The sequence below is a fragment of the Nomascus leucogenys genome, chromosome 16 (assembly GCF_006542625.1).
Source record: "Nomascus leucogenys isolate Asia chromosome 16, Asia_NLE_v1, whole genome shotgun sequence".
Classification (NCBI taxonomy): domain Eukaryota; kingdom Metazoa; phylum Chordata; class Mammalia; order Primates; family Hylobatidae; genus Nomascus; species Nomascus leucogenys.
The window spans coordinates 26,981,046-27,004,183 of NC_044396.1; the positions used below are offsets into that span (position 1 = coordinate 26,981,046).

At 41.8% G+C, this 23,138-nt stretch overlaps 1 protein-coding gene across 1 annotated transcript in view; it reads left to right on the forward strand.

Annotated features, from left to right (window-relative positions):
* ZNF704 (zinc finger protein 704) overlaps window positions 1-18,813 on the forward strand; it is a 242,054-nt gene extending 223,241 nt beyond the window's left edge. Inside the window, exons 8-9 of the mRNA XM_030794936.1 lie at window positions 3,839-3,936; window positions 5,769-18,813. Of these exons, the coding sequence (XP_030650796.1) occupies window positions 3,839-3,936; window positions 5,769-5,880 (210 nt within the window). The 3' untranslated portion in view covers window positions 5,881-18,813. The remainder of the gene's footprint in view (window positions 1-3,838; window positions 3,937-5,768) is intronic.
* The last annotated feature ends 4,325 nt before the right edge of the window (window positions 18,814-23,138 follow it).

The window sequence follows — 23,138 nt, forward strand, 5'->3', positions numbered from 1 at the left end:
TGCCTCCAGCCACTTGGGCCAGAACCTGAGATTCATCCTTGACTCCTCAGTTCATCCTTGATTCATCTAAAGATGCAATTTTCTTTGTGCCCCATCCTAACTCACAAGTCCTAGGCTGTGCCTCTAAACAACAGGAATCCAGCCCCTCCCCACCACTGCTGCCATACCTAGTCTAAACCACCAGTATGTCTTTGCCTGGAATACTGCAAAAGCCTCTTAACTCCAGGGCTCCTTTCCAGGCTGTCTACTGTCCATTCTCCAAAGTGCCAAAGTGATCTGTTTAAGGCATTAATCAGATGCCTTGCTTTAAAAACTTTCCAATGGCTTACTTATTGCGATTAGAATAACATTCAGATCCCTTATTGCAGGTCAGAGGCATAGCTTGATACTTCCGTCTCCTCTTCTCCCACCCTCCACCTCCCACAAAGTGCCCACCCCCTTTTCTGCAATGCCTTGTAGGTGAAAGGTAACCTCCTTGGGAGGCATTCTCTTACCACTCAAAATAAATAAATGTCCTCTCCTTCTATTACACTTTAGCCTATTACCCTATTTTATTTCTGTCAGCTACTTATCACTAAAATGATCTTGTGTGATTTTGTATTTATTGTCTGTCTTCTCACTAGAACGTAAGCTCCACGAGGGCAGAGAATTTGTTTTGTTCACAGCTATATCCTCAGAATCTGTAACAATGCCTGGTACATAGCAAGTACTTAATAAATACCTGTTGAATGAAGAGTATCCAGTAATCTCATATCACTTCATGCAAAAGGGCTATGGCAACTTTGCATGATCTAGAAACTTCCACATTATCCCTGGCTGATGGAAGTAGTGTTACTATCTTGTCAACCAAACTTTTCCAGTTCTCTGACTAAATGAAGTGCAGTGTTCTTGGGATTCTATAAGTTCTACAAGAATTGTTAGATTTTTATGTTTATTTTCCTGATAATTTAAAACAATTCATATAAGCATATCAGAGATCATCTACAGTGACTGTAGATGTCTCAGGTATTCACTCCCTCTAGTTTGCTGTTATTCATCCTGTACAAAACCAAAGCCATTATGAGATGGGGTGAGGAGGATTCTGCTCTTGGAGGAAGCTGCATATCTATACACATGAAATGAATGCACTGAACTCCAAAGCTTTTATTTTTAAAAACTCTGAATATTACCTCTGCTGGCCCTTGCTCCACCCAACTTTAGCATGAAGACCAGTGGTATAGAATAATTCAAACTCATGGCAACAATGGTTCCAAATGTTAGATTTTTACTTACCTGTATAACTTTTTTTTTTTTTGAGATGTGTCTCACTCTGTTGCCCAGGCTAGAGTGCAACGGCACAATCTCGACTCACTGCTGCCTTGAACTCTCCACACTCAGGTGATCCTCCCACCTCAGCCGAGTAGCTGGGACTATAGGTGCACATCACCAATCTGGCTAATTTGTGTATTTTTAATAGAGATGGGGTTTCACCATGTTGCCCACACTGGGCTCAAACTCCTGGACTCAAGTGATCCATTCACCTTGGCCTCCCAAAGTGCTAGGATTACAGGCGTAAGCTACCACTCCTGGCCCTACCTGTATAATTTTTTAAATGTCTAAGTTTTGTGCTGCTATAACAGAACACCTTAGACTGGGTAATTTATAATGAACAGAAATTTACTGACTAACAACCTGGAGGCGGGGAAGTCCAACATCAACATGCCAGCCTCTGTGAGGGCCTTTATGCTGCATCATCACATGGCAGAAGGTGAGAGGGTGAGGGGGGCCAAACTGGCCCTTGTAGAACACTAATGCCACCCATGGGAGTGGAGCCCTCATAGCCTAATCACCTCTCAAGGGCCCCACCTCTTAATACTATTACAATGGCAAGTAAGTTTCAACATAAGTTTTGGAGGGGACAAACATTCAAGCCATAGCATTAAAATTAATGTCTGGGAAAATAACACTGATGATCTCTATTAGGCCATACTTGCATTGCTATAAAGAAATACCTGAGACAGGGTAAGTTATAAAGAAAAGAGGTTTAATTGGCTCTACAGGCTGTACAGGAAGCACAGTGGCATCTGCTTCTGGGGAGGCCTCAGGGAGCTTTTACTCATGGTGGAAGGTGAAGCAGGAGCAGGCACGTCATGTATGAAAGCAGGAATGGGCATAAAACAACCACAGTCTTATGTAAACTCAAGAGTGAGAGGTCACATATCACCAAGAGAATGGTCCAAGCCATTCATGAGGGATCCATCCCCATAATCCACACACCTCCCACCAGTCCCCACCTCCAGCACTGGGGATTACTTTTCAACATGAAATTTGGGCAGAGACATACATCCAAACTGTATCATGTGCATTCCTTTACGCTGAAAGAGAAGAGAAAGTACTAATACCTGTACTAGAGAAAAGCAATTCTCTAAGGATGTTTGGGGAATGCTCCCATGACTTTTAAGTGACAATGCTATTCCTGTGACCACGTTGGCTCCTAGGTTTTTATATTTATTAAATGTCTGTCCTCCTACATATGGCAATACTGATTAATTAGTTGAAACATTCTTTTTCCTTTGTTAAAAAAATTAATTTGTTGCAGCTTTTAAGAATTCCAGAAGCTGGGAAGATTATTTAGTGTTAGGAGACAGGTAAAGCAAAGGACTGAAGTGAGTAATGCAGGAGGGACTGAGGACAGTAGGGACCCTCCTGTATGACTGAGGGACAGAAAAGCAACAGGGTTAAACACACGTCCTGGTGCCAGGGAGAGCTGCAGCACAGCCCTGGGTCTACCATGACACATGCCATGACCTTTGGCAAGTTACTTAACCTCCATCTGCCTTGGTCTCCTAATCTATAAAATGGAAACAATAGTAATACTGCATGGGGTCGTTGTGAAGACTAAAGCTGCTATGAGTGTACCTGCACATAGTGAGCTTAAGTGTTCGGTGGGTGGCATACGTTCTTGATTTGCTCAGGCTCTCTGCCTCTTGCCTTTATTCCTTCCTGTTTGGACCTGAGAGTCTGCTGATGGGGTGTTTTTTACAAGAACCCATGTATTTAGTGGCAGTGATTGATCCACTAGAGCCAACGGAAGGCCTAGACCTGCATTGTGTCATTGTCGCTTACTAGCTGCGTAATCTTAAATAAATCGCTTAACCTCTCTAGGTATGTTTCATCTTCTAAAAAGGGAATCATGAGCCTTGCCCTACTTGACAGGGTTCATGAGGATCAAAAGAAATAGACAGGAATGTACTTTAAGATTTAAAATATTATTCAAGTGAAAATATGGTATTATGAGCCAGTTGAAATGCATAGATAGGAAGTAAAAAAATGTTTGACATATTGGCTGTTGGTGGGTCTTCTCTGTTTGGGAATGCATTTTAATTCTGCCATGAGCAGCCCTCCTCCATTTTAATGTGTGGTCTCTGTGAGGAAAGTATTTCATCTCTGCTTCCTTTTTTTTTTTTTTTTGAGACAGGATCTCACTCTGTCACCCAGGCTGGAGTGCAGTGGCGCGATCTCAGCTCACTGCAACCTCCGCCCCAGGGTTCAAGCAATTCTCCTGCCTCAGCCTCCCAAGTAGCTGGGATTACAGGCACACATCCCCACACTTGGCTAATTTTTGTACTTTTTGGTAGAGACGGAGTTTCGCCATGTTGGCCAGGCTGATTGAACTCCTGACCACAAGTGATCCGCCTGCCTTGGCCTCCCAAAGTTCTGAGATTACAGGTGTGAACTACCGTGCCCGGCCTCATCTCTGCTTCTAATGGTCAAGGACCAGTGTCCACATAGCAAAGGTTAACTAACTGCATGGGTGGAGAACCTGCCCCATCAACTTTGTTTTCCATGTATTCACCAGGTGTCACCCACACATCATCATCCGGTGGGCACAGGAGAGCAGAGACAGCACGCGCACACGGTCCTGTCCTCCCCACCCAGAGGCACAGTCAGCTTAAGGTACGACAGCTTAAAAAACTCCACACACCTCACCACAAGGGAATTAACTGAAAAACAGAACAGCAGAGAGAACCCTGAGAAATTATCTTCTGTGAAATTTCTCCACAATTGACAAAATGCCCTTTCTTTTTTTCCCATGGTTTTTCCCATCCATTACCTATTAATGAAGATTTGTTGTTTTAGGGGGTAATGATTTACAGTAAGATTTTGGTTTTTTGTTTTTGTTTTTCTTTTTTTTTTACAGAATAGGTAATGGTGATTATTGGGTCTATTTAGAGCCATGTTGTATTAATCTCTATATTTAATGAACTATAAGATACAATTTTTTTTTTTTTTTGAGACAGAGTCTCGCTCTGTCACCCAGGCTGGAGTGCAGTGGCGCAATCTCGGCTCACTGCAAGCTCCGCCTCCCGGGTTCACGCCATTCTCCTGCCTCAGCCTCTCCAAGTAGCTGGGACTACAGGTGCCTGCCACCACGCCCGGCTAATTTTTTGTATTTTTTTTAGTAGAGACAGGGTTTCACCATGGTCTCGATCTCCTGACCTCGTGATCCACCCGCCCCGGCCTCCCAAATAAGATACAATTTTTAATGCAGATCAAGAATGATCTCCCCAGAAGTTCCTTAACCAAAATACAATAGTCCCCTTTTATCCACAGTTTTACTTTCTGTGGTTTCAGTTACCCAAAGTCAATTGTGGTCCAAAAATGTTAAATGGAGAATTCCAGAAATAAATGATTCATAAGTTTTAAATTGCACACCATTCTGAGTAGTGTGATGAAATTTCATGCCATCCAGCTCTGTCCTGCCTGGGATGAATGTTATCCCTTTGTTCAGTGTATCCACACTGTCTACACTACTCGCCCATTAGATTGACTGTTACAAACTGTACTTGTGTTCAAGTAACCTTTCTTGTACTTAATAATGGACCCAAAGTGCAAGAGTGGTGAGGCTGGAATTCAGATATGCTAAAGACAAGCCATGAAGTGCTTCCTTTAAGTGAAAAGGTGAAAGTTTTCAACTTAACAAAGAAAGAAAAAAAATTTTATACTGAGGTTGCAAAGATCGACAGTAAGAATGCATCTTCAATCCATGAAACTGTAAAGAAAGAAAAAGTCATGCATAATATATATATAGGGTTTGTACTATTTGCAGTTTCAGGCATCCACTGGAGGTCTTGGAACATATTCCCCACCCTTAGCAGGGACTGCTGTACTAGAAATTGAGAATGGAGGGAGCATTTGAAAGTACCTACTTAAAAACTTGAAAGAGCAATGTTGCTCTCCACTGGCATTTCTTGTGTTTACTTACTTAATTCAGTTTTATGAAGATGCCCAAATGGACATGTCCACAAGTAGACACACAGAAGCTTAAGGGATATGGTAGCAAATTTTAACAGTTGGGTGTAGTGGCTGTAAAAACAACCAGCACATATTAGAGTCTGAACCTAGAGAGAAGTCGCTCTGTCTCCCAGGCTGGAGTGCAGTGGCACGATCTTGGCTCACTGCAACCTCTGCCTCCCGAGTTCAAGTGATTCTCCTGCCTCATCCTCCTGAGTAGCTGGGATTACAGGTGCATGCCATCATGCCTGGCTAATTTTTGTGTGTTGTTAGTAGAGACAGAGTTTCACCATGTTGACAGGCTGGTCTCAAACTCCTGACCTCTGGTGATCCGCCCACCTCGGCCTCCCAAAGTGCTGGGATTACAGGTGTGAGCCACCATGGCCAGCCTTTTTTTTTTTCTCTCCCTCACTCTTTCAAGAGATTTTTGAGCTCTCCATAGAATGCCCATTGAATTCCTCCCACTAAACTAACCTTCCTCATCTGTCTTACAGGAAGCCCAGGGGAGAGGGCAAAAAGTGTCGGAAGGTGTACGGGATGGAGAACCGAGACATGTGGTGTACCGCCTGCCGCTGGAAGAAGGCCTGCCAGAGGTTCCTCGACTGAAAGACTCCCAGGCAGAGGGGCTCGGGGCCCTGAGCCGCTCCTGCCCTGGCCTGCCACTGCAGGTGTTGGAAAGAGCTTTTCCTACTGAGTAAAACACAGTTGAAGCTGGGAAAAGCCCTTTCAGGAACCTTGGAGGAATAACAGCAAAAACACAGAAAAATTGTTTAAGTCACCACCCATGACAAAAGAAAGTTGCTCTTACTGAGAACCCAGCCTGGAGCAGCTATAACTAGTTTTTTTTTCCTTCAAAAGAAAAGTCAACTTTTTTTTGCTGTATGTCTAGACTTAAAACTGTGGACTTCTGTCGCAATTGAACCAACAAAGCCCATTTTACCTAGAAAGGAGGCATATTTTGATAAGCTTTCTGAATTATGCCATTATTTCCAAGATTTTTTTTGACACTTAAAAACAAGCTACAGGTTATTCAGTAGCGTTTGTACAAAGACCAATACTTACTTTTGTTGTGAATAATCTTTTCCCTATTTTCCATTTGACTTCTTGGAGCAGTATGTGTCAGGATGTGTTGCAAGAAAGCGCAGCACTCTGGGCATCTTTTCTATGGCTTTTTATTTGTTTTTCTTTTAAGAATGACCCCAAACTGAACCATGGTAGAGCTATTAGCTTGTAGGGCCCCAGATGGCATAAACTCGAGAAGGGATTGTCCACGGAAATCACCAGCAGACTTCAGCCCCAAGCTGAGTTCAGGAAGTCCAGCTGTCACTGTTGGGAAACATCTAGGAGTCTTCCTTGGATCCATAAGAAGCTCTTCCCCTAAAGACAGCACAGCTAACTCTACTCTCTACCTGCCACAACTCAGTCAAGAACTGGCACCTGTAGCCATCTGGGTAAGCCTCGATGCTTCTTTCAGGGATGTGACACAAATGGCAACTCGGAGCTATTTGTTACTGCTTGTCTGTCAGGATTGTAGCCAGGTTAATGGGTCATTTTCCTTCTCTCCAGACTCCACCACTGACTGATTTCAGAAGAGGTAGAGAATTCCAAACTGTCCCAGCAGGTTTGCTTTAGGCGACAGAGCACAGCCCACATGGCACCACCTGTTGAGAAAGTCATGTTAGATCAACAAACCACTTCCATTCTGAGTGCACTTTTATAGGTTTTATGCTTTAGCATGTCTGGGAGATGAGTTAATTAACAATATAAACATTATGTGAGTAAATGGAAAGTCCAAACTTTAAGTTTTTCTTATAAAAATATTGGAGCTATTCATTTAAGAATTTGCTCAAAAGGGAACATACAGAACACCAAAAGGAAAATGCTTGTAGGTATAGGAATTTCTCAATTTAGTAGGGCCAGGGCTTGCACTGTGTTCCATTTATTGGGCTTTGTAACTTACTTGCTTGTTTGTTTGGGGGATAGTGGTGTGGGGAGAGGGGAGTCGTCAAGCCCTATAAATAAGCTCATTCTCTATCTACCCGACTCTCAATTGCCCTGCTAAAGAGTTATTTCTCCTATACCTATGCATAGTAGGAAGAGCACCTTATAGGAGGCACTGTATAGGGACAGGGGACATGGGATCAGCCATAGGAATGTTAAATGAAATTGCACAGAGGAAAGTTTAATATATGTCTAGAGATTGTACATACACTTTTTTAAGCGTAGAAAGAAGACATCTAGTAATGACAGATATTCTTTTTATATACAAGCAGAAGAAAGTATAAGGAGGTTCCACAGCACAACATCCACCATCTGTGCATTCACATATTATGGGACTTTTATTTTTTAAACTCTCATATAAATTTTTTAAAATTACTCCTTGGAAGAGATCCTGGTTTTTTTCATTTATTTTTTTCTTTAAAAACATTTATTTTAAGAGAAGAGAAAAAGAGCTTCATCTAATTTTGCATCTTGATTACCAATCAGTACTAGTCACAGCACCAGCAATACTGTATGTTTTAGACTTACAAGGTCAGCCAGGAAATGGCATTTTTTTAAATGCAGAAATGTGTTTGTTTCTTCTACTCTAGCATGCCCTTTCTCCTCCTGGTGTCCTGTCACCCCCTATGCAGCACCACTGATGCGAGATGATGCTCTGGCCTGGTCCAGGAAGCCCTGAGCTGTGGGCAGATTGCCCAATGGCCTTGGGCGGCCAGAGCTGGTCACCTGTTTAAGCAAGTTCACCATGTGTTTAAATGACAGGGTACAGTCCTGGACCAGAGATTTTTCTCTTCAGCAAAGCTCCCTGGCCCTTGATCGTTGGACTGTTACTAACAGAAAAAGATTCAAGTCATGAAGTATAAAATCCATCCTTCATCCCAGAACTTTGAAACACAAGGAGGGAGAGATCTTTGCTATGGAGCAGTCCTGGAGCGAAGCCCCGTGGCTTCCACCCCCAGATATATGCCCCATGAGTAGTGCTGAGCTCCAGCTTAGCTGAGCCAAGCTCAGTCCTTACCTGGTGTTCAGCCAGTGCACAGGTATAAGCAGAACTATAGAGCTGAATGTAGCTTCCCTGGGATCTCTTCTCCTTTCTAAAGCATTTTTCACATGGTTCTGTACCTCCTACCCAAGTTGGGGCTGCTTTCTGCCTGCTAGCCCAGTGCTCTGTGTACTTTTCTTTTCTGGCTTCAGGTGCAGATAGACCCTCAGTACCTTCCTGGACACAGACACATATTCCCTGGACCAAGGCATGGAATAACTAGTAGACCACCAAGCCACAGGTGGCTGGTCTTGAAGAAAAGGGATTATACTCCTTATAGGCCACCCAGAAAGCTATGAATTCCAATATACACCACTGATTGTGCAAGTTAGGGTTTTTTTTTAATGTAGCATTATTTTGCTATATTTTGGAACTAAATGAAGTGCCAAATTAGCCAGACATTCGTTTGATGCCATCTCTGTGGAACCAAGTTCTCTGTGTGTGTTCGTTTGGCTGGGGGTGGCGGGGGGGGGCTGGGGGGAGGGGGAGGGGGAGGAGGGGAGCAGGCTGGCGGTGGAACTGGAGCCCTGGCCACCACAGGGAGCTCAGAGGCCTATCTGTGCAAAAGGCATGCAAAACAATGGATTCTGGTCCCAAAATATTTCTAAGTAAGACATGATGTAGCCTTTTGATTTTTTTTCTCCTTTGACACCCCAGCCTTCAGAACAGGTTTTTCATCTCTCTCCAAAGAAGTCATTTCATAGTGACTGACAGGACATTCTCCAGAGAGCAACAAAGCAGAGTGGCCAGCAGGCAGTGGTGTTAAGCCTTGGGCCTTCCCAGCAGATGTGTGCTGCATTGGTGGGAGGCAGTGTGACAACCTGGAGAAAACACACAGGTAGCAAGGGAGTCGGGGGGAGGTACAAGAGGTCTGTGGACACCTGGCTCTTGCTCGTCTTCTTGGTGCTGATCAGCTAGTGGTCACCATCCCTAAGTACCTCCCAGGGAGCTGCCATTTTCTCCTCTGGGAGCAGCTGCCTGAAGCAAGGAGAGAATGACCTGAAGGGAAGTACCTCCGGCCAAGAGTGCAGGGCTGCTGTGCCCAGCCCGAGCAGGCCATCTCTAGCACATATGGACTTCTCTCCACCACACTAGCTGAAAAGTTTTCTCCCTTGGTTGGCAAAAGCCAGTGTCAGGAAAAAACCTGTGGATTTCTGACCAAGAATGTGTGCACTTAGCTGCAAAGTGCCTGTCAGCAGCTCCAGGCACCAACAAGGTGCCCTTTTATTAGACAGTTCCTGCCCGAACATAACCATATTGCAGATGAAAATTTTCAATGGAGAATGACACAATTCTTGACCTTTCTAAAAACTTTTCAAAGAGATAGTCACATGTGTATATGTTGCAAAAGATTTTTGAAACTGAAATGTCCTCCATTAAATCTCAAGAGCACTCGAGTTTTAAGTCTGCTGTTTCTGGTGTCACACTAAGCCACACTTTTGAAAGCAGCCCTGGGTTCTGAATTAGTTGGCACTGCTGAATCCATGTTCCCCCTTCATCAGACTCCAGATTGCAGCATTCACTTGCAAAGGTTCAGAGAAAAGTGGCCAGAATTGTACATATAACAGAGAATACCTTGAGAATAGTAGCAAAATACTGTAAATAATATTCATTTCCTCAGGGAAAAATAAAGGGCATGCAAAAATAGGTCTGGAGACTCCTAAAACTAGGAAGAATTTTGTTATCACTAAAGTCTTTTATAGTCAGAACATTTTTTTTTTTCAAATGAACATGGTATCATTTCAAGACAAATTTACGTGAACTGGACAGTACTGACATTTGTGAGGCGTAGGGGAGTGCCCTGGGAAAACGGTTTGGAGCTGACCTGTAGCCTAAGGCTAACATTTGAAACACAGGTGCAATGCCTGGGGGTGGGGGAGGGGGACGGGGGAGGTGGTATTCTTAGACTCATGTAAGGCTTTTTCTGAATGTAATTGTGAATACAAAGCCTTGCTGGTCCTTTTTATCATTACCCAATGGATGACTGTTTATTAGCTATCAGCAGAATTCCGTAGGTGAAAGCAAGCCGTGAACAATGTACATTTTGCTTTAATAGCATGTTAGCGAACAAACTTCCATGGACTCTTGTGGACAAGGTGCTGCTTTTTCTCATGACTCTGTAGAATTGCTATCGACCACATCTTCTGTAGCACTGACCTGTGTGAACTTGGGGAAGAATTTGTGCATACAAATGAGTGGAAACAGAGGATTCATGAATATGAATGAGAATGTGAATCATTTTGGAGAATGCCCTGGGCACACGGGTCAACTGGAAATTTCATTTCTCTAAGAAAGTAGCCCTACCAGCGGCACGGACTGTCCCTGTTCCTCGTACCTGCGGGGATTCCTCCATATTGGAACTGTTTCATGTGTCTTTTTTGCATTGTTAACTAGCCAAACCTGAAGTCAGTAAATAAAATGAGATTAGCACTTTTTTTAGGTACCAGTTGTATCACTGAGTAATGTACACCAATAGAGCAAGAAAGTATAAAATGTATTTAAGACCAACTGGTTTGCTTATTATGACTGACTTTGAAACAGCCCATATCCAATGATATACATGCTTTAAAAGGTATATCTATCATAGGACCAGGAACCAAAATGGGAATTTTACTTCTGGTCCTGTTTTGTAAATAGTTCCTTTTTTGGAAGACAATCTCATGTTTTATAACTTTTGTTGTGGGTCTGAGAATCACAATGGTAATATGTTGTGGCAAAACGTAATCTTTAAATACAAAAACAATTATAACTTAATTTTCCAAATAAAACAAGAAATATACTGATTGATTAGGCTTCTACAGTTCTAAGAGACATGACACTTTGGTAATAAGTGTCAGTACTCTATTTCTCAAGTTAACTGGAAATATTTTACAAGATGCAGTGTTTTGTAATCACAAAGAACACACATTTTGCGAGAAATGACCTTGGTTTTATACATTGTAGCTTATTTTTTAAAATACAGTATTTTACCAGACAGGAAGTGTTAATATTATAAGTAATTCCTGCTCACCAAACGAAGGGCTATGTCTCTTTTAAGCAAATGTTTTGATGCATATCTTTTTAATTAACCCTCTGCAGCAAGGGTAGAAATACAGATCAGATGGAATGGGTATTATAAGAGAATCAAGATAGCAACAGCTACTCCTTTTATCATTACTAGTCTGTATTTTCAAAGTACGGAAGAAGACGCCTGAAGAGTCATTTTATATATTTTAAATCTAAAAAATGTTAACAGGTATGCTTATAGGCCATGGGAGAAATATTCTTATAAATTTTTTAGTGTAAAATGATAAATTCTATGTCACGAAGACAAGTTTACCACTTGACCTACCAGAATCACGGATACTTGCATTTAACTAGCAAGTATCATTTGGTGGAAATTTCTAAAATCATAGTAGATAGGCCCAAAGATAGAATTCTTAGGTGATCAGTAGTGTTTAAAATAATTTTGTCCTGAGCACTAACTATATAACTGTAATTTCTACATAAGAACAAGTGCTTCCAAGATATAGTGGAGGGAAAAAAGAAAAAAGGAAAATAAAAAACAAAACAAAAAAAAAGAACAAGTGCTTGATTTTTCACTGTGAAGAACTAGCAGGCACACGAGGTTGTGATCAGAAAGTGACTGCGTTCCCAAGAACCAGGAAACAGAGGGAAGTTGTGAAGAGTTTATTAAAACTGTACAAATAATTCAGAGCTTTGCCAAAACCATTTCATAATGCTGTGCAGTTTTTTCAAGCCCACTCACTGTTAAAACAAGAAAGCATCTTTTCTAAGATTTTAGTAATCCAAAAGCTAGCCTAATTAGCCAAGTATGCAGATAACATCAAAAGCAAAGCTGAGATAGAACAACCATACACCCGTTGGGCAGCTCTTATGAGGTGTTCAGAAAGGTCACTCAGACCTTGGTTTCAAACAGGCTTTAGAATCTGCACACTTGAGGACTAGAAATGCGCAGAGTTAGGGAAAGCCACGTACAGCCTTGGCCCCTGGTCTTTGAGATGAGGCGTCCTGCAAATCTCTGTTTTTACTCCTTGGAATGTCTCCATTGTTAGCATTAAAGTCCCCAAGAAGTTTTTATTGCTGTATGGTTTTGAACCAAATGAGTCTCATTTCCAAAAGATTCCTAATTCTATATAGGAGAGGTTGCAAATGTCAGTGCCTCAGAAGGACCAGGCAAGTTCTGTAAATGATTGATGTGGGTAAGGCAAAGAGGAACACAAGAATGGTGGAGACCAGGTTGAACTGCAGAACACATGCCCTCTTTGAAGGGGCGCCCACACTCAGCTCTAGACAATCAGAACCGTGCAGAAATCAGGCCCAGGGCTGCTAGATCTTCTGACGTGGAAATACGATATTACCTGACACATACGTGTTGACAACTAACTCAAACTCTTGGCCAACACTATGCAGACCAAAGAGAAGCTGTACACAGGCAGGTGCAGCCTGCGGCCCCCAGTTTCAACTATTGGGAAAAGTGGATTTCACATTCCACAGCTGTCAGGTTCATCCATCAGCCCCACAAACTCGCATGTCGGCACTATCTGGGCAACTAAAATAAAAGAGGGTAAAAGATGATTTCTCCCCAGATATCATTCTCATGGCAGACTTGAATATAGATACGCTGAGTTATCCAGCTCTCTCGCTCTGCCTCCTTTTGGCATGCCCAGGCTGTGCCCTGCAAAGCATTGAATCACTGTTATCCTAATTTTCTTACTGTTTTCTACCGTGGCCACTGTGATGAGGGGCTGGCAAAGAGCAGCCTCGTGCCTTCCGAGAAGGCTGCCAGGAGCCTCTGAAGCTTGAAGCGAGCACACATTGCCTCCTTGTGCCAAAGCCCTTGGCCAGCCTCCCTACACTCCTTCCCTCTCCATCCGGCATCATGAGTCTTCGTTCCCATGTAAAATTACCACTGCTTCACCTCTGATACAGCAGAAGCCTTGCTTCAGAACTGGTAGGCATTTAGGTTATTTCGGAGTGTCCACTAACCTCAAAAGGAGGTTTCTCCACATACAAAACCCTAGCATCTTTAAGAGGAACGCAAAATGAGAATAAATATGTCATGAAAAAAATTAGAAGTTGCTTCCTTCATTTAGATGGGCTAAGTTATTTTAAACTGTATCTTACATCAGAGTCCTGATGGTATTGGGATAATCACTGACCCTTTCATGTATGTAATAAGGTACGTCTCGTTCACACACACTATTTCATTTGATCTTTGTAAGAACCCAGTGTAGAATAGGAATATTTAAAATCAACATTACCCACCTCCAAGGCCAACCCAGAGTAGTCTTGAACCCAAGTCAGCCTCAGTATTGCTTGCAAGGAAGAGGGAAGGGGCTCATTAAAGGCCTGGCTCAAACATTAGTCTTCCAGACTGACTAGGGACGTAAGAAAACCCAGGGACCCACCATGTTCTCAAACCATCTTTTCAGTCCAGGCCTTTCAGCATAGACATAAAGAGCCCACCCGTTACTCAGTCATGTTGCCAAGTGCAAACTGATTTATCCCCAGATGAATCCGTTTACTGTAACGGATCCCTAATCCCTAAATTTCAGCCAATTTGGTAGTTAATTATAGGAGCTTATTAGCTAAATGTATGTTCTGAGTAAAAGTTTTGACTCCTTGGGGAAAATTTATTTTGCTGCTAGCATACAACATTTGCTATGTATATAAACTTAAGTCAGTGCCAGAAATTTTAAAACCAGCTCAAATTTATAATCTGTAATGATCAAATCAAAACATACTGTAAACCCAGAGTTGGAAACGCCTGGTAATATGGTTAAGTCATGTTTAAATATGAATGCAGTTTAAATGACATTGGCAATGCCTGAGATTTCTTTCATTGTGAATGATTAAAAGGCAGTCCAATATATGAATGGATTTCATCTTACCTTTCTCCTATTAATTTACTAGGTGTAACATCTTGAGTTTAGAGTAAAGTCATTCACAGGCAGTTGGGTTGTGGAGCTAGAAGGAGCCTCAAAAAAAACTTTTTGGCCAGACTCCTACATCATGAACAGGGTTTTTGATGAATAATATTTATTATTATGTTTCTGAAGTAATACAGTGTTGGAGAAGGAAACAGTTTAGTCCTTTCCTCTTCTGATGGAAAAGAATCATAGTTAGTGCCGTTGCCATGACAATAACAGGATGTAGAAAGACACATGAAGAAAGAAAGAAGAAGAAAGCTATGGTTCCAAAAGCAGGTAACCATAGATTTTGAAAGAAGGTGGAGATGGTGATTGAACTGTAGTCATTGTTTTTTAAAAATGTTCTTTCATGTTAGGCACCACCACGTAGTTAATAACTACCAACTTCTAAAGAGAAAATCCCCTTGATTTATTTATATCATGAAAATACTAAAAATTAATTCTCAAGTCTAATTAACTATTACATTATCTTGCTAGGTCCATTTCCCTAAATTTTTAATTCAGAAAATTAACCAGAGTTGGCCAGATGCAGTGGTTCACGCCTATAATCCCAGCACTTTGGGAGGCCAAGGCAGATGGATCACTTGAGGTCAGTAGTTCGAGACCAGCCTGGCCAACAGAGGAAGAAAGAGTGAAAACAAAAGAAGAAAGAGTGAAACCCTGTCTTTACTAAAAATACAAAAATTAGTCGGGCGTGGTGGCGCACACCTGTAATTCCAGCTACTTGAGAGGCTGAGGCAGGAGAATCCCTTGAACCTGGAGGCAGAGGTTGCAGTGAGCCAAGATTTCACCGCTGCACCTGGGGTGAGACTACCATTAAAGAAGGAAATTTCCTTTAAACAAACAGAAAAAAACAAAGGCGCTCATCTATTTCTTCTGAATTCTCTCTACATCCTTGACTTAAGAGGAAAACCAGCACTCTAGAGAAGAAACTGAGCTTTAACAGAGAACAGTCCCCATTCTAGCTACCAGTCTTGCTTTCCCCCATCTTGGCAAGCCCCAGTGAATTTGCCATTGAAAGATTACCCTCCCCTTTGCCCTCATCTCCCTGAGCTAGAGGCCAGGCTGTTGTTACCATTTTTTCAATTCCAAAGCCCCTGATGGGACATTCTTGTTTCTGTGCTACTGCTTTCTCTCTCTTAAATTAAGGTGCAAGGGGATAAATATTACTATGACTGGGATGTAAGGCTCAGTCAGTGTGGCTATCCCCTTCCTTCGGGGGAAATATTCCATCTGTCTGAACGGTTATAGATGATCATGAGGAGAGCGGCTTAGTCAGCAGCCAGCCAGCCACGCTCATCACAAAAGATTTGTTCAGACTCACTGTAAAGAATGACAAGGCAGATAGCTAATCCTTTCACTGTGCCTCAAAGCCCGCCGTGCAAGTCACCAACCCTACCGGTCCTTTCCACGTGCGAGGCTAATAGAGTGATCAGAACCAGGAATGTGAGCTGAGTTCCACCTTAGGAGGGGACAATGAGGACAGAGCAAGAAGGCTCCACGTTTAATTACTCCAGGCTCTGACTTCTGCCCACAATTAGAGAGCATGAAAGCAGAATTGGCCTTTAGTTTGTGAAAAGGAAGTGGCGCCTGCAGCGTATAATTGTTGTAATTTCGTATTTATGGAAAGAAAAGGACTCCAGCCCACTCGTGTTGTTAAGCACTTGTCCCTCACCCCACTGGAGCCCCCTTCCTATGTTTTGGGCACAGATGTCTGGGACCAAGAGGAAAGAGGAAGAGCGGCTGCCAGAGTGTGAATATACCCCTCAGGGATCTACAGCGGAGTTTAATGATAAACTACCCATACTCTCCCAAAAAAGGTTGAGGAGCAATGCATAACTTTGCAGATTACAAACCCTTATTTTACTTTCTAAGTCTTTTATCCATACTCTGCTTATTGGAAATCAGTGGCTGTGATGTGACCAACACCTGTGATGATAGCAAAGCCCCTCCTTTCACAGTCTCCCGACTGTTCGGGGAACCTCCTTGGTCATTGGTAGAAAGCTTTAGAAAATACTTAGCTTTTTAGGGAAGAACTAAAAAATCTCCAAAACATACTAGTCCCATGACTTTGATAACTGAAAATGTCCTGGGTGTAAACTAACCCAGGAGTGGCGATCATACATGTTTAAAAAAAAAAAAAAATCCCTGAATCAATATTTTCCTACAACACCCCCTAAAATTCCTATTTTTGTAATTAATGGTTGGACAGTGATCAGCCATTTAAACATAGGCTTTCTGGAGTAACCAGACACTAGAATAGTTTCCAAAGTGTTTTGTGTATCAAAATCCTATATACTTAGAAGAAGAACTCAGGATAAGAAAAAATCGCTAGGTCCCAAAGGGTTCATGACTATCATCAGATGCAACTGCGAGTGGCCTACGGTCATTTTTTCAAATGAGAAGACTGGAGAGAGAGAACAACAGTAATCAGAAAACCTCTGTTGCCCTTAGTCCATGACAATGTTTAAGGAAACTTTAAAAAATTAAGCCATCTGAATTGTTTTCTACACCAAATCTAAAATATTAAAATGAAATTATTAAATATTTAAAACGGGGTATTTAGTGGAAATGCAATCAGTAGAAAACATTGCTTTTTAGTGCCTGCTAAACAAGTAAAGGAGAAAGAATGAAGAGAAGACAGCAGTCCTTCCTGTGTGACACTCGTGTGAAAATGACAGGCATTCACATGCATTGAGTGCTAACTCAAAAGCTAGGTGGCAGTGCTGTCCAATGTTTAGAGATCTTTTGAACTATAATCTTACCACCATTCAGAGGTAAGTACTTGCTTAACAAAAGTCTTTAATGTTAGTGAATGAATGTATAAAATTATAAACTATGCATTTTCAAAGAGTAGCATGTATTTTGTATCGAATCCAAGTAAATTTTTTTCATAGCTACCTACCACAACTGCAAATTATTCAAAATAAACTTGGATACATATCCTTATGGGGATACGGAAAGCCCATCTATATTCTCCTACTTGATGTTTTTAAAGGTTGAAACTTCACTCTGAAACATCAGGCTCTAAAAAATTCCATCATTAAGATGAATAAATGGGAAATGGTTTGTTACTTCTTAAGCATAAATGGGAAATGTTGGCTGTTAGAAAATGTGCCCAGTTCTTTAAAGGTGGATGTTCTAGTAACGCTGGATTAACAAGCAAACAAAACTGCATGAAGTGAATGAATATTTCATTGGATAAAGTTAGCATAGGTTTTATCTGTTGGGTTTAATTATCAATCCCAGAAAAAAATATTCTTCAAGGGGTATCAGTTATAGTTTCAAAGAACAAAATATGAAAATATTGTCCAGCAAAGCAAATCATTGATCTTTTTTCAAAATTACTTATATTTTGGGAAGTGTATATAGAATATCCACAAATTTCTTCAGCCCTCTTGTTGATTTCATATTTTCATAAAACCTTTTCCCCTAATAATTTGTCCTCGCTCTTTAATCAGTGCTTTACTACATTACTCAGCACGAAAAAATATCTTTTCCTTCATCTGACAATGTGGAAATAAAGAACTCCATTTCTCTGTCATTCTGGTTCTCTTCAGTGTCCACTGAGAAAGTTTCTCAACTGTTTGTAAAATACGGGGGAAAAAAAAACACACATTTCTAAACCTGGTACTTAAGGTTATACTGGATTGTTTGCTACCTAATTAGAAGTTATTGGGGGAGGGGAATTGTGTCTTTTTATATGATTTTTAGCCAAATCCAGATGTTCTGATACACATTTCTGAATACCTATCTGACTGTAAATACAGCCTGTGGAGGTTCAGGTTGATAAACCTTTTACCTGACTGTTCCGCAGCCATGCTCCTTGCCAGCTTCTGGCACATTGTACATAGATTTGTTGAATGTTTAAATGATGATGTTTTTCTAAATGCTGTTCTCTAAAACAATTTTTTGAATTTCTTTTGCTTTCCATTGTTTTAGACTTTGTGTGTTCGTTTAAAAAAAAAGTTTCCTAAATATTTAACACCAGGAAAAATATTTTTAAATAAACTGGTGCTAATTGAAACAGAAGGAAATTTTCAGATCGAAGATGTACAATGTTAAATGTTCATACCAGTTAAACTGCACTTTCCCAAGAGGACAGCTGGCATCTACTTGAAATGGGCATCAAGAGACCACCAAATGTTTACAGTTTCTGTGGCCCGTTTAAGTGTAAAATGCAGAAGTGGCTGTGTCCCCCCAGAGTTAAGGATTTGCTACACTGGTCCTCTGGAAGCATTTAAGTAGAAGAAAAGGCTTATAGTCAGAATCACTTTAGTAATCGTCTTCTGGTCCTTGGACTTTTCTGTTCTGTAATGCTTGTAACAATGAATATGGTGTTGCCAATCTAGTCTGATATCATCGTTGACCTGTACTTACTTTGTGGATGGTTCTACCTGGGGTTGCACTGGCACAAACAGAGCCAGAACACTGGACTTTCAAAAGACCATTTTGACTTCTACAGTGTCCACACACATGAATTTAAATGCACTTGTAACTGGTTAATTACCATGAAGTAAGTCTAACTTCCACTTAATAAAAGTTTTTGTGTATCTGCTTCTATTCGGAGACCATTTATTTGATTAAGGATAACTAATGTATACCAAGAAAGTCTCGCTGGGGCTTGGGGTTTTACCTAGAGTTGTAAAAATAGTTCAAAACCAAGGAGATGTCTTCATCATCAAGGCCATTTTTAGAAACATGTGGAAGGCATGTGTCCTGAGGTTCGGCCCTGCTAATGACAATTTCAACCCATTCCCTTAGCAGTGATTGTCCAGATATGTTAGCTGCTGACCCTGTGCTGCTGACTGTTGTCCCAAGCAAGTAGACAATGTGGCAAACGGAGGGAAAATAATACCTATTTTGAAGCTAAGCCAGCCTGGAATTGTCATCCTCAGGCCTCGGGCCCCCAAAGGTGGGTTTCTGCAAAGTTGACTTTCAGTGCCCACATGTTTGCCGTGGAGGAGGGATGGGCATAGCAACCTCCACATACTGTGCTCAGACTGCAAGTGCGCGTCTCCCAAACCCTCTGCTCCCAGGGTCCCAGAGGCTCTCCAGGTCTCAGTGACTGGGACACGGCAGAACCCTCAGAGGCAGGGCAGCAGAAAAAGATATTGAGAATCTGGGCCATAGATGTCCTGCATGGTTGTGTGGAAAGCATAAATTTGCAAAATAAGTTTTTACTAAATACTTACTGTACAAAGGGATGCTGCAGCAAACAGCTGATGAGGTAATGAAATTTTTTAGTGTAAAATGCAAGCTACTTTCCCCTCAAAAAATACCCTGCAAGAACTTACATTTCCTAAGGGTGAAGACCATGTCCTGTGTGTTGTACCCACCTTGTGTCATACTCTACCAGGCATATAATAGATGATCAATAAATTTTTTAATGAATGAACAAATTGTTCAGACAGCATTTCTTCAGGCTTCAGATGTGCTTTCTGCCTTCAACCTACTATTACTGGAACAAAGCAGAGTAAATAAACATTTTAGGCCGGGCGCGGTGGCTCACGCTTGTAATCCCAGCACTTTGGGAGGCCGAGGTGGGCAGATCACGAGGTCAGGAGATTGAGACCACGGTGAAACCCCGTCTCTACTAAAAATACAAAAAATTAGCCGGGCGTGGTGGCGGGCACCTGTAGTCCCAGCTACTCGGAGAGGCTGAGGCAGGAGAATGGCGTGAACCCGGGAGGCGGAGCTTGCAGTGAGCCGAGATTGCGCCACTGCACTCCAGCCTGGGCGACAGAGCAAGACTCCGTCTCAAAAAAAAAAAAAATTTTTAAAGACTGCCATAGACATTTCTTTGGAAAGCCACATTTTTAAAATTTCTTTAGAATATGTACATTCTCAAAATTGCCAACTCCAAATGACTATATTGATTACATAATAATTAGCCAATACAGGAGAAAGTGTGCAATCACATGGTTACTGTTTTATGTAGAAATGCCTTGCACATAGCAATTCAATAAATAAGTGAACAAAAATAAATGCTTCTAAAGGAAATGAATTACAACATAGGTCTGTGCTCTTACAAGCAAGCAGAGTAAATGGAATGAAACTATTAGGATCTGTGTCAGTAACACAGGAGAGAGAATCCAGGCTGGCATTAAGGCATAATAGACACTATTTTAGGAGGAGGATCTGGGTATTATAGTCATTGTTTATTTGTTTGTATCTGTGTAATATATGCACATAGCTACAAAAAAATCAGGGTAGTAAAAAGCTTACAGTGAAAGCAGGTCCCTGCTGCTGTGCCTTTTTACCCCTTCATTATGCTCCCAGAAGCAGCCACGTTGACTTGTTTAACTGTTTCTTCTGGGACTTGATTCCATTTATATCTTTTTATTTAATTATATGCAAGTATGCCTGACAAGCAACAGTCACCTCCAGCCAAGGCATCTATGATATCAAGAGCGAGAGAGACAGAGCACAGCACAAGGCTGGAGAGCGATGCACAGGGACTGGCAAAGTGCCCAGCACAGGGAAGTGCCCTGTGTTACAAGGGGCACCCCCTGCACACGGTTGAGACCTAATGCTCTGAACAACACGGGCATCTCACTGGGCACTAGGACGCCGGCCTGTGGACTGATCCATGAGTCTCACAAGTTTGCTGATTGTGAATCAATTCTCCAAAGCACAGTAAGCCTGGGTAACCTGAAAACAATCAAGTGTCCTCACCTCCAAATTAAACCTGCAAACCAGCCTCAGACCCCAGGCCAAAGCCTTCAGTCGGCCAGCTGGCTAGCAGGTCACTCATGATCTCTTTTAATATCATATGCACAGCAATTCCTAGTTTTTGGTCCATTCCTTACTTTAGCTGATTTCACTGTAATGCCCAGATCATCCCAGAAAAACAATTCATGTCAGATGTTACAGAATGGCTCAGCTAAGGGAAAATTGCTCACTGTTCACCTTGTGGCTACAGCCAGAGGTGCTGGAAACCAGCTGCACCCATATATTTTATGTGTTTGGCTGCAAGTAATAATCCCAGTCAAACGAGACTAAGCAAACACAAGTGGGGATTTACTGAAAGAACACATGGTGTCTCTGTGGGACCCCCAGTCAGATGATGTTGCCAGGTCACATAGAGGCCTGGAACCAGGAGTGAGAAAGGCTTTGGGGAAAAGGCAGCCACACCACCCTTCCAGTCCCATCCTGTCATCCACTCTCCAGGGGGCAGCGAGATCAAGACTCCTCTCTTCTCTAGGGTCTCTTCCCTCCTACCCTGCATAGCTGCCTTTTTTGCTCTTCCAGCATATGGTGGAAAATGGCCAGCAGAGGCCTACATGACCTTCCAACGCATGCAATCAAGAGGGGACTAGAATTTTGGAGCACCAATTCCAAACTCGAGAGAATTTGATTGCCCTAACAAGGGAGAGGCATCTTCCCCTGCTCCAACCAGCTGGGCTGGGGTGAGAGTGTACTGTTCGGGGCCACATGGAAGTTTCTCTAATAATAACATTCGCACTAACCTAATAATAAAGTGTGGGTGGAGGTGGGCAGATCACTTGAGCCCAAGAGTTTGAGACCAGCCTGGGCAACATGGTGAGACCCCATCTCTACAAAATATACAAAAATTAGCCAGGCATGATAGCAAGTATCTGTAGTCCCAGCTACTCAGGAGGCTGAGATGGGAGGATCACTTGAGCCAGGAAGGTTGAGGCTGCAGTGAGCTGTTTGTGCCACTGCACTTCAGCCTGGACAATAGAGCAAGGCCTTGCCTCTAAAAAAAAAAAAAAAAAAAAAAAAAAATTATGAGATTGGGAAGGAAATGATTGGTGGAAGAAATAATTTTACCATTTCTAGTACAGGTTACAAAGGCCATTTTTCTTGGTAATAAATATAATCATGGGTTATTATACCCAGGAGGGATCTGAAAGGTCATCTAATTTAACTCTTGGCTCACAAATGAGATTCATGACCTGTGAATATCATTTGACATTTTAGTATTGTTTGATGCCAGTTTGTTTTCAGAAGATTCCATTGTTTACTTGTTTTCTGAAAGATAAGGTTATTTTCTAGGCCATTGAAAACCATCTATGAAAAAATTATTTTTAAAGTTAAAAAAGGGGCCAGGCATGATGGCTCACACCTGTAATCCCAGCACTTTGGGAAGCCAAGACGGCCGGATCACCTGAGGTCAGGAGTTGGAGACCAGCATGGGAAACATGGTAAAACCCAGTCTCTACCAAAAATACAAAAATCCAGGTATGGTGGTGAGCACCTGTGGTCCCAGCTACTCAGGAGGCTGAGGCACGAGAATTGCTTGAGCCTGAGAGGCGGAGGTGGCAGTGAGCTGAGATTCCGCCACTGCACTCCAGTCTGGGTGACAGAGCGAGACCATGTCTCAAAAATAAAGTTAAAAAAGAGTTGCTTATTATCTTAAATATAGCCACACCGAGCACAGAGGGTAGGAAAACTGGAGCCATACTGCCTGAATTCAAATCCCAGCTTCACCATTTACTAACTGTATGACCATGGAGAAATTACGCAACCTCTCTGTGCCTCAATTTCCTGCAGCATAAAATACAGATAATGTGACCTGTCTCACATGAGTATTGTGAGTTATAAATGACTTAATATGTGTAAAGTGTTTAGTATGCTGCCTGGCACATATTGAGAGCCATGAAAGTATTTTCTTTTTTTTAATTTTTTTTACTCCCTCAAAGTATTTCTCTGAGTATTCAACAGTCTCATACTTTAAGTAGCTTGAGACAAATACATTAGTCCAAAAAAGCATCTTGAACCATTACAGAAGAAGCCGTCAGTTAGCTGCAGTAAGCTAAAAGTACGTATTTATTTCTAACAAAGATTATTTTCTAATGTTTCCAAGTTAGAACTCTGTACTATAGAAGTACAGAAAAGTAGAAAGAAAATCAGATAATTAC